The sequence below is a fragment of the Mustelus asterias genome, chromosome 18 (assembly GCF_964213995.1).
Source record: "Mustelus asterias chromosome 18, sMusAst1.hap1.1, whole genome shotgun sequence".
Classification (NCBI taxonomy): Eukaryota; Metazoa; Chordata; class Chondrichthyes; order Carcharhiniformes; family Triakidae; genus Mustelus; species Mustelus asterias.
In genome coordinates, this window is record NC_135818.1 from 54,868,149 (window position 1) to 54,885,460 (window position 17,312).

Below are 17,312 nucleotides of genomic sequence, written 5' to 3' on the forward strand. Positions count from 1 at the left end.
TTTAGCCCTTCAAATGGAGTGGAGTGGCTGCAGATGGAGGATGACTGATAGTTAAGTGTTTAGGATAATGGAGGGAGAACCACTTTGAGACTTTGACAGTATTTCTCATCACTTCCTAAATGTATTAGAATTAGTGAAGAGCTAGAATGAGCATTACTTTAATGGTTTCCATTAACTGCGGCAACAAGGGAAACGTCTAGAAAGGCTAAAAAGCATCATGGGTTACAGGGCATTGTCCATGTGTGAACATGTATCTGATGTGGAGATGCCGGCGTTGGACTGGGGTAAACACAGTAAGAAGTTTAACAACACCAGGTTAAAGTCCAACAGGTTTATTTGGGTGGCTTTTGCTACCAAATAAACCTGTTGGACTTTAACCTGGTGTTGTTAAACTTCTTACTGAACATGTATCTGCCATGAGTGGCTCGAATAGGAAGTATGGGGATACATAATTGGAGGAATGTTGCTGCAATTTGCTTTTGAGTTATTACTATAGGGACCTGGACTACTCAGGATAATAATTTAACAGCGGGAAAGGCTAAACTCTTGTGAGTATTTGGGACAAGTTGTAGATCTACGCAAAGTTCAACAGGGTTATAACCTCATTTCTGGTAAACTGGTGCTCAAATTTAAAAATATTACCAATGTGGACTCTGAACTATTCTTTGAACCATCCCAGAAGTTTAAGATTATAAGTCAATGGTTAAGATTCAATTTGAACTATGAGCTCAGCCCGTTTTGAGCAAGAGTTCAGTGAGAGCACGCCCACCATCCCGGATGCCTTGGATGAACCTGTACCCGAAGTCATCATTGCTGACGTCAGAGCAGCCTTCTCAGAAGTCAACCCACAGAAAGCAACTGGCCCGGATGGGGTACCTGGACGAGCACTCAGGTCCTGCGCGGACCAGCTGGCAGGGATATTCGCAAACATCACCAACCTCTCTTTACACCAATCTGAGGTCCCTACCTGCTTCAAGAAGACGACCATCATCCCAGTACCAAAGAAAAGCCAGGCAGCGTGCCTTAATGATTATCGTCCGATGGCCCTGACATCCATCATTATGAAGTGCTTTGAAAGGTTAGTCATGGCACGAATCAATTCCTGCCTTCCAGACTGTCTGGATCCACTACAGTTTGCCTACCACTGCAACAGGTCCACAGCAGATGCCATCTTCCCGGCCCTATACTCAAACCTGGAACGCCTAGATAACAAAGACACCAATGTCAGACTCCTATCCATAGACTACAGCTCAGCCTTTAACACCATTATTCCTATGAGATTCATCTCCAAACTTCATGGCCTTGGGCTTGGCTCCTCCCTCTGCAACTAGATCCTAGACTTCCTAACCGCAGTTAGTAAGGATAGGCAACAACACCTCCTCCAAGATCATCCTCAACACCGGTGCTCCGCAAGGCTGTGTCCTCAGTCCCTTACTATACTCCTTATACACCTATGACTGTATGGCTAAATTCCACTCCAACTTGATTTTCAAGTTTACTGATGACACCACCGCTGTGGGTTGGATCTCAAACAATGAGACACAGTACAGAAAAGAGATAGAGAATCTGATGAACTGGTGCGATGACAATCTCTCCCTCAATGTCAACAAAACAAAGGAAATAGTCATTGACTTCAGGAAGTGTAGTGGAGGGCATGCCCATGTCTACATAAATGGGGACGAAGTAGAAATGGTCGAGAGCTACAAGATTTTAGGTGTCCAGATCACCAACAACCTGTCCTGGTCCCTCCAGATGGACGCTTTAGTTAAGAACGACCACCAACGCCTCTACTTTCTCAGGAGACTAAGGAAATTTGGCTTGTCCACTACAACTCTCACCAACTTCTACAGATGCACCATAGAAAGCATTCTTTCTGGTTGTATCACAGCTTGGTATGGCTCCTGCTCTGTCCAAGACCACAAGAAACTACAAATGGTCGTGAATGAAGCCCAGTCAATCACTCAAACCAACCTCCCATCCATTGACACTGTCTACACTTCCGGCTGCCTCAGAAAAGCAGCCAGCATAATCAAGGACCCCATGCACCCCCGACATACTCTCTTCTGCCTTCTTCCGTTGGGTAAAAGATACAAAAATCTGAGATCATGTATCAACTGACTCAAGAACAGCTTCTTCCCTGCTGACTTTTGAATGGACCTACCTTGCATTAAGTTGATCTTTCTCTACACCCTAGCTATGACTGTAACAGTACATTCTGCACTCTCTCCTTTCCTTCCCTATGTACGGTATGCTTTGTCTGTATAGCACAAAGAAACAATACTTTTCACTGTATAATACATGTGATAATAATAAATCAAATCAAAAGATGAAGGCACTAGAAATAAGATGAATGTTTTATTTGTGAAATATTGGATAGGAATGATCAGATCAAAAAGCATAAAAGACCAGAGAGCTGCTCGTATTCTGGTTAATTCTTCTGAAGATAATCTTTGCTTAATTGTTTTCCCTCTTATAATTATAAACAGTAAATGGCTAAGATGCTAGTTTATCAAGTTATTTTGGAGCAGCTTTTGCCAATTTCATTGGATGTTTTACCCCTAAGTAACTGTTGCAAGCTTTGGATTCCACACAATTTGCAATCTGAATACGGATGACAAAACTACACCAAGATTAATGACTAAATTCATTGGGGGGGCAGGGGAGATTCTCTGACCTTGCTGTGCCAGGGGCAGATCACAGATTCCAGAGAATAACGTGCAAGCCTAAAAAAAAAAATTCAGTTTCACACCTGGCACCAAACCATTGCTGATCATCCCAGCCCCTTTCCAATGACATGAACTGGATTGCACCCAGAAAGGCCAAGAGGCTGATTTGCCTGGGATTGACTGGATCTCAATCTCATTACCAAGTTCGCACACGATCATTCCTCTCTGGTAGGAGGTTACGCCAGTGCAAATCAGTACTAGTCTCCACCAGCAGAAACCTGGCACGATGGTCACAGCAGGGGTCTCAGAGGCCATTTGAGCCCCCAGGTGATCAAGGGCATGGCTGAGTGGTGCCCACTAGGCACCCTGGCAGTGCAGGACAGCAGTTGGCGGGGGGGGGCAGCGGAGGGAGGTTGTGAAGAGAACACGCTGTTGATTTTCAGGAGAGCGGGTCCTCCAGGGCACAGATTGGGGGCACCCTTGTGAAATGGCAGTTAGGCCCCACCCCCAGTACATAACTCACCAAAGCTCTTACGTAAGCCCTCCAAAAGAGCAACTGAATGTGGGATAATTGCAGTGTGGCATGTGCCCAAGATCCTGGCTTGGATCACTCCGGTTTTTTCACTGTAATTACATTGGGAGAATTCTCCCAAAAAACGACACTATTAAATTAACAAAACAGATGCAAACCTTACCATGCCTAAACTCAGTAAATTGCAGTATGATTGAGTTTGGGGGGCCTGAAGTCATGAAAGGAATTATGTAAACAAGTTTGTGCTGGAGTGTTTTTAGATGCGACCAAACTCAATGGACTTCAGTGGTTCAAGGCAACAGCTCACCACCCCCTTCTCAATGGCAGTTTGGGATGGGCAGTAACTGCTGGCACCTAGCCAGCAATACCCACATCCCACAAAGAAAAACATCCAGAGCAAAATGACAAGTGTTTGCTTTGCAGCTCATCGGTACACTCTAGTGGCAGCATAGGTGTACAGTCCAACTTGCTGAAAGGGACATCAATGCATTTAAAGAGGAAGCATGGAGGAACACATGTCAGCATGCAGAGTTGAGGGGGTAAGTGGAAGCTCATAAGGGCTTAAACATGAATCAGTTTGCTCAAAATTACCCTTTTTTCTGTACTCTGACAAAAATCAGTTATGGCAGCAGGAAGGCAGAGGTTCAAAGTGCAAAGAAAATAGTTACTATGTGAATGACCAGTGTAATAAACTGGTTAGTCATAAGCAAGATCAATTGACAACTAGTAGTCGAAGTGGTGGCTTATTTCAGCAAGTCACATCCTTGTCAGCGAGTGGTTTGAGCCTCTCCTTTAGGACTCACGCACATTAAGGATATGCAGCAAGTAATTTTTGTCTTTTGGGCAATTCCAAACTACGGCCTATCTATTCAGCTGAACATAAAGATCCTATGCTGCTAGAGAGAAAAAGATTTCTCCCAGTGTCTATTGTTTCTTTCACAAAGTCTTTCATCTCGCTTGTGGGATCTTGCCAACTGTAACTAGCTTCCACCAATTTCCTTTACAACCACTATTATGCTTCAAAATTCATCATTTGGAGGGACAGAGACAGAACACAAGTCACCTCCCTATAAGAAGGATGTGGAAGTGCTGGAAAGAGTGCAGAGGAGATTTACCAGGATGCTGCCTGGTTTGGAGGGTAGGTCTTATGAGGAAAGGTTGAGGGAGCTAGGGCTGTTCTCTCTGGAGCGGAGGAGGCTGAGGGGAGACTTAATAGAGGTTTATAAAATGATGAAGGGGATAGATAGAGTGAACGTTCAAAGACTATTTCCTCGGGTGGATGGAGCTATTACAAGGGGGCATAACTTTAGGGTTCGTGGTGGGAGATATAGGAAGGATATCAGAGGTAGGTTCTTTACGCAGAGAGTGGTTGGGGTGTGGAATGGACTGCCTGCAGTGATAGTGGAGTCAGACACTTTAGGAACATTTAAGCGGTTATTGGATAGGCACATGGAGCACACCAGGATGATAGGGAGTGGGATAGTTTGATCTTGGTTTCAGATAAAGCTCGGCACAACATCGTGGGCCGAAGGGCCTGTTCTGTGCTGTACTGTTCTATGTTCTATGTTCAATGGAAATTAAATGCCGTTCCACTTTTAGCATTTAACCGAAATCTGCATTTTGCTTATTTTCTTTGGGAGTAGTACCAAGAAAGCTGAGAAGGGATAATTATGAGACAGACACTTGGAGCACACCAAAAAGCAATGAACCAGAAACCACTCCTCCCAATAACTCCACTAGAAAAAAAATCAGAACTCTGGCCAGGACCTAGACATGGTAGGTCAGAAGTTTACAAAGAATTCCCAGAGGTCAAACAAGGTTCCTCATGTCCAGTGTGCTGATTAGAATTATAGCTAGAAGTCATTCAGCCCCCTTATTAAGGAATAAAATTGGGCAAGTTCCCAGCTTCCCCCTGCTCAAACAGACCACCATTTGGCAACCAAGCATTCTACATGTGGCCCTCCTAGTACAGAGGTTCAGCACCATCATGTGAGATTTGATACGATCAGTTAGCTAGGTTCTTGGACAGGCACATCAAGTGATTCTGGTTAGGTTGTCAGGGTACATTTTTAATTTCACTTTGGGCAGTGAAGAACTGGTGCGGATTGTCCACCAATTAGAAAATGGGTCTGATTGCACAGATGTAAATCTAACTAATTTCAGTCCTTATTAGGATAATGCAATCAATAGATTTGATATACATTTGACCAAAAGCCGGATAAAGGGCTAGGAGGAAAAGCAGGGAATTGTAGTTAGGATGAGATTGAGATTAGCCATGATAACAGAATGGCAGAGTGGGCCCGAATTGCCTACTCTTGCTCCTAATTCTTATGCAAAAATGTGTATTCAAGTGAGTAATGAGTACCACAATAAAAATACAAAAAGCTTTATTTATACAAATACACAATTAAAAAACGGTATATTACAAGTAGAATGTCACTTCCATTTTGTATATAGTGATCAGGTTAATGCATTTTAAATTTAAACATTTCTATACAAGTTAGAGCCAGTTCAAACTTCACCCTCTTCATGGGAAGCAGCCATAACAGAACACCTGATCGTAGGCTTCATTATAACTGGAAAAATAAGATGGTATAAGAAACAAATTATAGGCAGTGCAAATGTTGGATATACAAAAACTATTGATACAATCAAATGAGAGCAGTTTAACCACAACATCATATACATGGCTGCACTGTATACAAACTCTTGATAGTATATACTAGTTGAGGTACGCAAAAAAAGCAGAATCATATAGCATTTGGTGATCAATGGAAAATTCTGAAGCACAGTAATTTTAGCCAGCAACATACTTCATTAATCTTTATTCCAGACAATATACTGAAATTTCAAGCTACTGATGCAGAGGCAAGGGCTTTGGGGCAACTGACTCTTCATAAGTACATATCCATCTGACTTGAACAAAAATTCTACTTGGGTGGATATTGACAGAAGACAATTGTCTCTAGCCACTCATGATTTGATAATCACTTACTTTTACCTCCTGCCGTTTGTGTCAAAGCTTTATAAGAGGTGTTCTACAAATTACATTGACACAAATCATTCCGCATCCTCCAACTGTTATTTTTTCAAAGCAGGTGAGAACCAATTCTCATTTACAATACGACCCATGGATAAGAGGCTAACGCTGCAGCTGAGAAGTTTGGCTGCTGGTTGGAATTCAGTGCTTTCACACCATCCTAAATCTTGACCTATGGTGCAAGTAACAAATAAAAACTTCCCCCAGCAAAAGGGGAGGTCAGTAATAGGTATGTCACATGCACTATTGCAAGTCTTGTCTGTCATCAGCACATCAAGGTTAACAGAACATTTACAAATCCAAGTGCTTTATGCAAAACTGTTGGTTTTGCATCACAGCATACATACATTGAGTTTATAGAATGCAAGCCACAAGAAAAAGATCAAAGCATTACTCACTCATCGAATGAGCAAAGTGAACAGCAAGTCCTTGCACAGTGATCACACACTTTGCTACAATGTTGGCATATTAAGTGGTCACACTGCGAGCATGGGTCCTTGAAATTTGATGGTTTCAAACAGATAAAACAGTTCATGGTGGCTGGCTTGATTGGCACTGTGGCAAATAGAAATGAGCAAGTTAGATTAAGCTTTAACAAACAATGGTTTCAAAAGAAAGCCAAAGCCTAAACTGACTATCATAACTTGCATATTGGTAGAAACAATGCAAAATATCAGCACCAGATGCAACACAGTATTGTTCTGGGAAGCTTGGTCATGTCCCCATTTAGTAGCAGTCTTGCTAATTCAGCCAGGCTACTGTAAGAAAACACTTTAGCACTGTCTTTCGCCACCTAGTGGTTAGGTTTGTCATGAGCCAAAGTCGACCATAGGCAACCCAAAGCAAAAATTACTTTAATGCAAATAAATTGCATTTAGACCACAAGACATGGGAGCAGAATTAGGCCACTCGCCCCATTGAGTCTACTTTGCCATTCAATCATGGCTGACATTTTTCTCATCCTCATTACCCCTGATCGTCTCATCAATCAAGAACCTGCCTTAAAGACACTCAATGACCTGGCCTCCACAGCCTTCTGCGGCAAAGAGTTCCACAGATTTCAATTTAAAGCCAGTACAGCTTCGTAGCTATCCCTTGGGGGGGGGGGGGGGGAGAGAGAGAGAGAGAGAGAGAGAGAAGAAACTCTTAGCAAAGGGTAAATACTTCTGATTGGGTATCAAAAGCTGTATTACTGCTTTATCCACTTCCCGAATAAAATGTTCAACATGAACAGATTTACTCACATGGCTATGAAATGTCCTATTTGTAACAGAAAAGTAGCTTCACTGTACACATAAAAGGCCGAGGTATAGGAAGTTTGAATTAGTGACAGCCTGTTTTTACTCCAATTTAGTCAGCTTTACAACAGAGACCCGTCAGCCCATTATTTCTGTGCCAGCTATCAAGCACCTATCTATTCTAATCACATTTTCCAGTACTTGGGTCATAGTCTTGTAATGTTACGGCATTGAGTGCTCATCTAAATGCTTCTCAAATGTTGAGGATTCACACCTCCAGCACCCTTCCAGACAGAGTTCTAGATTCCCACCACCCTCTGGGTGGGGAAGTGTTTCCTCTCCTGCTCCAACTTTAAATTTATGCCCCTGGATATTAACTCCACTAAGGAATGTTTCTATCTATCCCATGTTCCTCAATTTTGTATACCTCGATCAGGTCCACCTTCATTGCTCTAGGGGAAGTGGAAGAGAAAAGAGAGAGAGAGCACATTTACTTTCTGGGGCACAAGTTGTACTAAAGGCTGATGGAGGAGTCTAGGAGCTCAGACTTCCCATCTAGTGAAACCTAGCGATGCCATCAACCACCGAATACACCATCTAACTTGTACAAACCAGAATTGGTGTTTGTAAATTCACGAATTAGAAATTGGTTATCTACAATGAATCAATTAAAGTGATTGGAACAATTCAGTACCAGGAACAGTATTAACTTTGATTAGTAGATAATGTAACTTCCAAATGGTCCATTTAAATTTCAAAATGGATTTCTAGAGGCACTGAATTTGTAAGTTACATTTTTGCTGATATGGAAAACAAAACTTGGTCAATATTTAAGACCAGGTGTAATGAGTCATTTTGGTATCATAGAAAGGATAAGTTCAAACTATTTAGATGAATTTATGAAACAAAGAACTGGTATAAATCTTAAATTTCAGTTAAAACCTACTATACAACTACTCATATGCCTCAACAAAATTTACACTATTAAATGTCTAGAAATAAATCTTCATAAACCTCAATTCTCACCTCGGGCATCACTGGCTTGGCATCCCTAGTTTTGCCCTCGAGGAGGAGAGGCTTTGGCACAGGAGGAATGCAGGAGTATAGAAGTCCTTTTCCCTCAGTGGGGTCAGGAAACCTCAAGATTTTATAAAGTCAATGGAACCACAGAGCCATAGCCTTCATGCCCCAAGGATCCAAAGATGTGCAGGTTAGGTTGATTGGCCAGGTTAAAAAAAAAATTGTCCCTTAGAGTCCTGGGATGCGTAGGTTAGAGGGATTAGCGGGTAAAATATGTGGGGGTAGGGCCTGGGTGGGATTGTGGTCGGTGCAGACTCGATGGGCCGAATGGCCTCCTTCTGCACTGTAGGGATTCTATGATTCTATGATCAGGATGCAGTGCTAAGAGGTTTAAGGAGCTCATGAGTGGGAAAAGGTCATTGAATGTATCCAGTTGTGAAAATGGTTAAGCTGGAAACCTCAATGAAACTTAAAAATAAGAGCACGAAATAACTTGAACTCAGCTCAAATTGGCTAACCACAAATTTCTTGAACCACTTCAGTCCATAGGGAGTTCCAGGATTTTGACCCAGTGACAGTGAAAGGAATGGCAATATATTTCCAAGTGAGGATGGGGAGTGGCTTGCTGGTGGTATTCCTATCATTTGCTGCCCCCCTCGGTAAGTTGCTGCAGCACATCTTTAGATGGTACACACTGCATCCAATTCATTGTGCTTCAGTGGCAGGAGTAAATATTGAAGGGTGATGATGGGGTGCCAGATAGACCACTGTCCTGGATGGTGTCAAGCTTCTTGAATGTTGGAGCTATACATGCAGCAAGTAGAGAGCATTCCACCACACTCCTAACCTGTGCCTTGCAGATGGTAGACAGGCTTTGGAGAGTCAGAAGACAAGTTATTCACCACTCCAAGAATGGGTCACTTGTGGCATGTGGACACATTTTAGTATCAAGAGGAATTATGATTGGTACTCAACAACTGAGCCTAGGACAGTATCCTGAGGAGCTCTTAGGAGTTCAATCATCTCCATTTCAGAACATCACTGCAATAACCACAATCAACTTCATTTGTGCAAGGTACAACTCCAGCAGTGGAAAGTCATCTCCTGCACCAATTCCCATTGACTCTAGTTTTGACCAAGTGTGGCATCAGTCACTTGACTTCACCTCAAGCTTTAATACACTTGTTGAATAATAAACTAATGAAGCATCTAAACTTCACAGCACAAAATTAAAATTAATAGATTAAATTTAAGTTCAGTAAGCTTACATCTGTAAGATAGTGAACCCTTCACAAGTTGTCCATTATGTCCTAGAAAAGTTTGCCCATGGAGCAACTCACGTCCTTCACATCCATTACAAACTTCTGGTTCCTTTCGGCAGTCATCTTCAATGGGTTTGGACATGGGAACCAGTGTACAATTCTCTTCTGAATTGCCTGTCCACATGTATCCCATAAAAGCTTGGGCACCATTAAACAGCAAGTTTTTAGTTTTTTCTGAAAATAAAATGTTGAAAATATGAAAGTCAGAAAGCCAGTTTGGAATCATTCAAAAATATATCAAAGTCCACCACAGGTTTTAATTTTCATTGCAGAGACATGCGACTCCTATATTTTTCAATCTCAATCCCCCAATTTGTCTGCATATTTCTTCCTCCATCTTCCTTCCACTGTTAGGAGGTCTGTAGATTGCACCCAATCTGCAGCACAAGGCACCTATTCAAAAGGCAGGTTGCAGCTCAAAAGGACTGGGATCAATGTCCTCACAGGAGGGTTTAAGGGGATGGGCAGAAGTTGACGAATAAGGTGCAGAAAGGAGTAAATAGTTACGTATTAGAGAAGAAAGTAGTGCAGTGTTCGATGGGAGCAGACCAAAGAGGAATGTGGAATATAAAGAATTTCAGAATGCATGCACATAGGGAGAGGGGGATCTTACAGAAACAAAATTAAGGGAATAAATAAGATAGAAGCAGGGAGGTTGTTTCCAGTGGCAAGTGATACTAGAATTAGGGGGCATAGCCTCAAAATAAGGGAAAGCAGATTTGGGACCGAGTTGACAAGGAACGTTTGCGCCCAATGGGTTGTAGATTTATGGAATTCCCTGCCCAGTGAAGCAGTTGAGACTCTCATTGGATGTTTACGGCAAGGATAAATAAATTTTTGAACAGTAAAGGAATTAAGAGTTATGGTGAGTGGGCAGGTAAGTGGAGCCGAGTCCATAAAAAGATCAGCCATGATCTTATTGAATGGCAGAGCAGGCTTGAGGAACCAAATGGCCTACTCCTACTTATGTAGTTAGAGATACTGAACCAGTCACAAAATACTGTGGATACCAAAGCAGGTCAGAGGCATGAATTCTGCACCACAACTGGCCTCTTGACCCCTAAGCCTGTCAATTATCTACATGGCACCAGTCCAAGAGAGTGATGGAATATGCTCCGCTTGGAGCTCTACAGCATCTGAGACAAAGTAGCCTATCCACCATCTTAAGCATTCACTCCCTGCATCCAAGCATCCAATGAAAAATGGCACCACCTACAAGATGCATTGTAGCAACTTGCCAAAGCCCATTCAAACCCACAACTTCTTACCACCTACATTTGAAAAGTAGCAGCACTAATTAGGGAAGGCATAGTATAGAAAAGGGATGCACTCAAGGGGGCAAGGACAAAGTCCATTTGATTAAGAGTTGAGAAGCAAAAAAAAAGCATGTTTCCAGGAGCACCCAACAGACATCCAAATAGAGATGGAGGAACAAGTCTGCAGGGAAAAGCCTCAGATGTATATGAACTGCAGGCATCATATTATAATGTTAAAGAGAAAGGGAATCCCTGAATGTGTTCAGGAGAACTTCCTTGACCAGCAAGTTCAGTCCAACTAGGAAGGAGGCATTGCTGGATCTGGTGCTGGGAACGTGGACTTCAGGGTCTGAGGAAATACTCGAGTAAGGAGATCATATCACAAGGTTTAGTGCATTTCTCCATTAGTATCTCCTGAATCAAATGAGGGCTAACCACTGTGGGTTGAGGTAGGGGCAGGGTTTGATAGGAAAAACTATTTAATATGGTGCTGCACAAGTACAGAAGGAAAGGAGTTGAGGGCAATATATTAGTATGCAACGATACTGGGTCTATGGTAAAATTGATGCAGGTTGGTAAACTAACTAGTGGAGTATCACAGGGATTAATGCTGGGGCAATTATTTATGGTCCATATTAATGACTTGGATGAAATAGCAGCAGCCTAAAACAACTAATGCACCCTAGTGAAGATAGGCAGGAGGTTGAGGAGAATTAAAAGGGAAGTGAGTGACGATCACCAAGAGTCAACATGTACAGCAAGTAATTTAAGAACTCAAATGGAATGGAGTATAAAAGTGTGGAAGCTTTACTACAATTGTATTGGTGAGATCACACCTAGAATAGTGCAGAGTTTTGGTCACTAAGAGGGACCTATGTGCAGTGGAAGTGGTTCTGAGAACTCATTAGGCTGATTCCTGACAAGATGATTGGTCATACGAGGACAAATCTAGCAGGTTGAGCCAATTATAATTAGGAGTTTAGAAGAATGAGAGGTGATCTTATTAAAACAAGATTTTAAGGGCACTTAACAGGGCAGAAGCAGAGGCATCTTTGAACTAGAGTTCATAGTTTAACAAGGGACCTCCTATTTCCAATACCACTCAAGGGCTGTTAGACCATAACTATCATCGAAAGCCACAGGTGAGGTGCCTGAAGATTGGAGGGTGGCAAATGTTGTGCCTTTGTTTAAAGGGCTGCAGGAAAAGCCTGGGATTACAGGCTGGTGAGCCTTACATCTGGGGTGGGTAAGTTGTTGGAAGGTATTTTCCGAGACAGGATCTGCAGGCATTTAGAGAAGCAAAGACCGATTAGGGACAGTCAGCATAGCTTTATGAGTGGAAAATCATGTCTCACAAATTTGATCGAGTTTTTTGAAGGGGTAACCAAGAAGGTAGATGAGGGCTGTGCAGTTGATGTTGTCTACATGGACTTTAGCATGGCCTTTGACAAAGTACCGCATGGTAGGTTGTTGCGCAAGGTTAAATCTCATGGAATCCAGGGTAAGATAGCCAAATGGATACAAAATTGGCTTGACAGAAGCCAGACGGCAGTTGTAGAGGGTTGTTTTTCAAACTGGAAGCCTGTGACCAGCAGTGTGCCTCAGTGGTGTGCTGGGTCCACTGTTATTTGTCATTTATATTAATGATTTGGATGAGAATATAGGAGGCATGGTTAGTAAGTTTGCAGATGACACCACAATTGGTGGCATTAGTGGACAGTGAAGGTTATCTCAGATTGCAATGGGATCTTGATCAATTGGGCGATGGAGTTTAATTTAGACAAATGCGAGGTGATGCATTTTGGTAGATTGAACCAGGACAGGACTTAGTTAATGGCATTGGGGAAAGTTACAGAACAGAGATCTAAGGGTACAGGTTCATAGCTCCTTGAGAGTGGAGTCACAGGTGGACAGTGGTGAAAAGGGCATTCAGCATGTTTGGATTCATTGATCGGAATAGTGAATACAGGGGTTCGGGACGTTCTGAAGTTGTACAAGACATTAAGACCACACTTGGAATACTGTGCATAGTTCTGGTCACCTTATTATAGAAAGGATATTATTAAACTAGAAAGAATACAGGAGAGATTTATTAGGATGCTACTGGGACTTGATGGTTTGAGTTGAGGCGCTGGATAGACTGGGACTTTTTTCTCTGGAGCATAGAAAGCAGAGGGGTGATCTTATATAGAGGTCTATAAAATAATGAGGGGCATAGATCAGATAGTCAATATCTTTTCCCAAAGGTAGGGGAGTCTAAAACTAGACGGCATAGGTTTAAGGTGAGGGGAGAGATACAAAAGGGTCCAGAGGGGCAATTATTTCCCAGAGGGTAGAGTGGGTCTTAACAGGCTGCCAGAGGTAGTAGCAGAGGCAGGTACAATTTTATCTTTTAAAAGCATTTAGACAGTTACATGGGTAAGTATAAAGGGATATGGGCCAAATGTGGGCAATTGGGACTAGCTTAGGGGTTTTTAAAATGGGGTGGCATCGACATGTTGGGTCAAGGGGCCTGTTTCCATACTGTAAATCATAGTAGCAGAATTAGGCCTTTGGAAATCTTTCCCCAGCAAGCAGTGAAGGGTGGGACAAGGGAGAGAATGTGGAAATGCAAGAAAGTAATGGCACATCAATTCATCAATGATTTTACTGACAGGCACAGCAGGCTCAAGGGGCTGAATGGCTTCCTACTCCTATTTCTGACATTGATAGATAGCAGCAAGTTGTGGTAAAGAGTTTTTAAACTGGAGGATGGGAGATCAAAGATCACTGCTAGAACCACTTGAAGTGATTTAGATATTGGAGTCAAATTTTAAACTTGGTCAGATGCCAAACAGAATGAAGCCAGACTAACAGAACATGTTAACAGAATGGGCATAGAGGTGGAATTTAATACAGAAGTATTAGGTGATGTATTATGACAGACAGAAGAGGGAGACAATATGGATAATAGTTTGTGTTCAGGGACAGGCAGACCTCATGGAATTCAGGTGCAGAAATCTTAGAAGGTGGCAGGACTCTCTTCAGAATAGAACCTCAGAATTGGAGTCAGTGGATATTTAATATTTAGCAAAGCATATGGGATATTGAGCTTCATAAAGAGACAATGGTTCAAAGTACACAAGGGTGGCAGACAGGCAAGCAAATTATCCCTCAATATCCAGTAGCCAGTGAAAAAGCAAGATGGGGGTAAAAGATGCAAGAAAGTTCACCCCGATATTCCTCCATGGTATAGGGCTAAACTGTAGATGCAATAATATTGTTGAGACCAGAGAAATTATAGTGTTTGATTGGAGAAGCAGCGAGAGCAAGAGTGAATGAGGGGGAGCTGCTCCTCCAAATAGATATTGTCTCCTGTGTAACTGTAACTCCTCCCATCACAGGTTTCCTCCCTCACACTCTTGCTGCTGCTCCTCCAGAGGGGAAAGTGATTGAAGGAGCAGCAAGGGAGGGTGAAGAACCATGATTTAAGGAACTGGAGCCACAGCATAACTGAAAACAAGGGAGAAATAATTTTCAGGGTAGAACCTCAGAATTGGAGTCAGTGGATATTTAATATTTGTCCACCCTCAGGACACTAAAATCCTTTAGCGTTTGGCACACTTATTAAAAACATTGGCTGGGATCTGTTCCCAATAACATTGTACAAGGACTAGGGGACAATTTGGGCCACCAGTAAAGGCATGTAAATGCAGCAGGGGCAAACAACCTAGAATTTGCTCTTCCAGGAGTGGAGGAGACAGAAAGCAACTTTGAATTCAAAAAGAAACAGGATGAACTTAGGAAATAAACTTGCAGGTCTACAGGGAAATTGGAGTGACTAAACTACTTTACAATGAACATGGATGCAACTGGTCCCTAGGATTCCTTATAGGCTAGAAGGACACTAGAAACACCCCAAGCTGGCTAGCACACCAGAAGTTCTCATAGGCTTTAATATACTAGTCCCATTCAATCGTTACTAGCAGAATATTTTGTAATCTGGACTCTTACCCTTTAAAAATTCAGGGGTGATTCAGTTAAATTAGCTAGACAATTGTAACTTCATATACCTTTTGCTGTCAAGTTCTTGCATAAATACTCATGTGAACATTTCTTTGGACAGCTGCTGTCCCAAAAACTAAGAGGGTAGGAAAGATCTAATGAAGCAGTGTACCAGGAGATAAATTTCATCTAGGAAACTGCAGTACAAAAAAATTGATCCACATGGTTACCGTTTATAAAAAAGATCCAGAATTTATTTTTGCATTTTGCTGTTAAATGGGAAAGAAAAACCTAGGTTTAAAACATTTGCTGAAATAGGTTTAACAGCCCATCTGACAGCTTTTCAATTTCCACAATTAACCTAACTGTTACCACAGTGGTTAGCCCCGTGCCTCTCAGCACCAGGAACCTGGTTTAAATTCCCACCTTGGGGGGTCACTGTCTGCACAAGCTTCCTCCAGGTGCTCTAGTTTCCTCCCAGTTTGAGACATGCTGGTTAGGTGCATTGACCATACTAAATTCTCCCTCAGTGTACCCAAACAGGTGTCAATATGGGGCAATTAGGGGATTTTCCACAGTAACTTCATTGTAAGCCTACAAACAAAGACAGTCAGAAGTCTCAACACCAGGTGAGTGAAGGAGCACTCCAAAAGCTCATGATACGAAATAAACCTGGTGGGAGACTTCTTACTGTGCCCACCCCAGTATCTCCACATCATGGCTAAACACATGAAGTCACTGGAGAACACAAGTGAACATTATCAGCCTCACCAGTATTTTCACAACCAATTAGACGTGCCAGGATCTTGCAGCAAAACAAAACCAACAGCACTGAGCGTAAACCACTGCACAACTCAGCATGGATTCTTCAAGTTCCTGTGCAAACTCCCTGTTGACTACAAAATGCATTTCAAAAACACTTCAAAAAGCGCATTGAGTTGAACACCAGTCTGTTAGTGGATGCATAGGGAAGCTGTTGCCCCCTTTTAATGGCGAGTTAGGGGCAGTGAGGAGGGGGTAGACCCACATCCACCCTCAGCGGCCCCAGCTCACTGGAACTGCCTCAGTGACGGGAGGCCTGTCCTACAGGCCAATCCTGCCCTACAGGCCAATCCTGCCCCATGGGCTCCAACACCCCGGGTACCCCCTATGCTGCACTACAAGGATGCGGAGCCGAGGAGGGAAGATTCCAGCAGAGGCCCAAGGCTCAGGCCCCGCCACCCACCCAGGCCCCGCCACCCACCCAGGCCCCGGGCCTCCCGCTCACTCACCGTACACCTCCCGCTTGTATTTCTCCCCAAAGACCCCCTCGCTGAGCTCTTTCTGGGTGACGTGGATTTTCCACTGGAGCGGCGCCGTGTCGCCGAACGGACTGGCTCTCTTCGTCATCCTCGCACTGTCCACCAGATTCCCGCGCGCGCGCGCACCCAACCCTGACCTCTGACACCCCGCCGCCCGCGTGCACGCGCGCGCGCAGTTTAAACGATGGGCCACGTGATCTCCAGCCGGAGGGGCGGGGTCTCTGGTCCCACCCCCCCCACCCCGGCAGTTTCGCGGGACTTGTGACGCCCCGCCCCCTGGCAACCGCCTTCTCCCCTCGATAGCCACACCCCTTCCAGCAGCCCCCGCCCACATGTCACGTGCTCTTCTCTCTGGCACCCCAAGCTCCACTTTAACTTCTCTGTGGGTAGAGAACCTGGGCCTGGTGAAACGCGCCATTTACAGGTCCAGGCAGCGGGCGATCGAGGGGGCAGTGAGGAGGGGGTAGACCCACATCCACCCTCAGCGGCCCCAGCTCACTGGAACTGCCTCAGTGACGGGAGGCCTGTCCTCCAGGCCAATCCTGCCCCATGGGCTCCAACACCCCGGGTACCCACTATGCTGCACTGCAAGGATGCGGAGTCGAGGAGGGAAGATTCCAGCAGAGGCCCAAGGCTCAGGCCCCGCCACCCACCTGTCTGTCCCTCTACCGCGGCTACGTTTGCAGCCAGGTGTCCCTGGAGAGGGAGCATGCGGTGTCCATGGGCGCAGTTGACGCCTTCCGCGCCCGTTGGGCACTGCAGGGGTTGGGGTGCTTTATCGACCCTAATGATCACATTATAATTTGATGTTCTAAGTTTCCTTTGTACTTTGATTTTGTTCGGGCTGTTCCCCCTCCTTTTGGGGAGCTGCCCCTTTTACTTTATCCCTGAGTTAATTTGAGTTGGTTTATTTGTTTGGCCCTAAAAGAGGCTGGGTAGAGGTCACATTCAGG

General features: G+C 43.8%; 1 protein-coding gene across 1 annotated transcript; it reads right to left on the reverse strand.

Annotated features, from left to right (window-relative positions):
* Positions 1-5,568: 5,568 nt before the first annotated feature.
* siva1 (SIVA1, apoptosis-inducing factor) lies at positions 5,569-16,515 on the reverse strand. The gene is made up of 4 exons (XM_078233189.1): positions 16,330-16,515; positions 9,765-9,992; positions 6,637-6,793; positions 5,569-5,774 (listed from the first exon to the last, which is right to left on the reverse strand). Exons 1-4 carry the CDS (start codon positions 16,445-16,447, stop codon positions 5,726-5,728), a joined length of 552 nt encoding a protein of 183 aa, XP_078089315.1. The 5' UTR covers positions 16,448-16,515; the 3' UTR covers positions 5,569-5,725.
* Between the last annotated feature and the right edge of the window lie 797 nt (positions 16,516-17,312).

Coding starts and splice junctions, on each gene's coding strand:
- siva1 (XM_078233189.1), bottom strand. CDS start 16,447: ATGACGAAGAGAGCCAGTCCGTTCGGCGACACGGCGCCGCTCCAGTGG. Junction 9,993..16,329: donor ATACAAGCGGGAGGTGTACG/GTGAGTGAGCGG, acceptor TTTTATTTTCAG/AAAAAACTAAAAACTTGCTG. Junction 5,775..6,636: donor TCACTTTGCTCATTCGATGA/GTGAGTAATGCT, acceptor TTATTTTTCCAG/TTATAATGAAGCCTACGATC.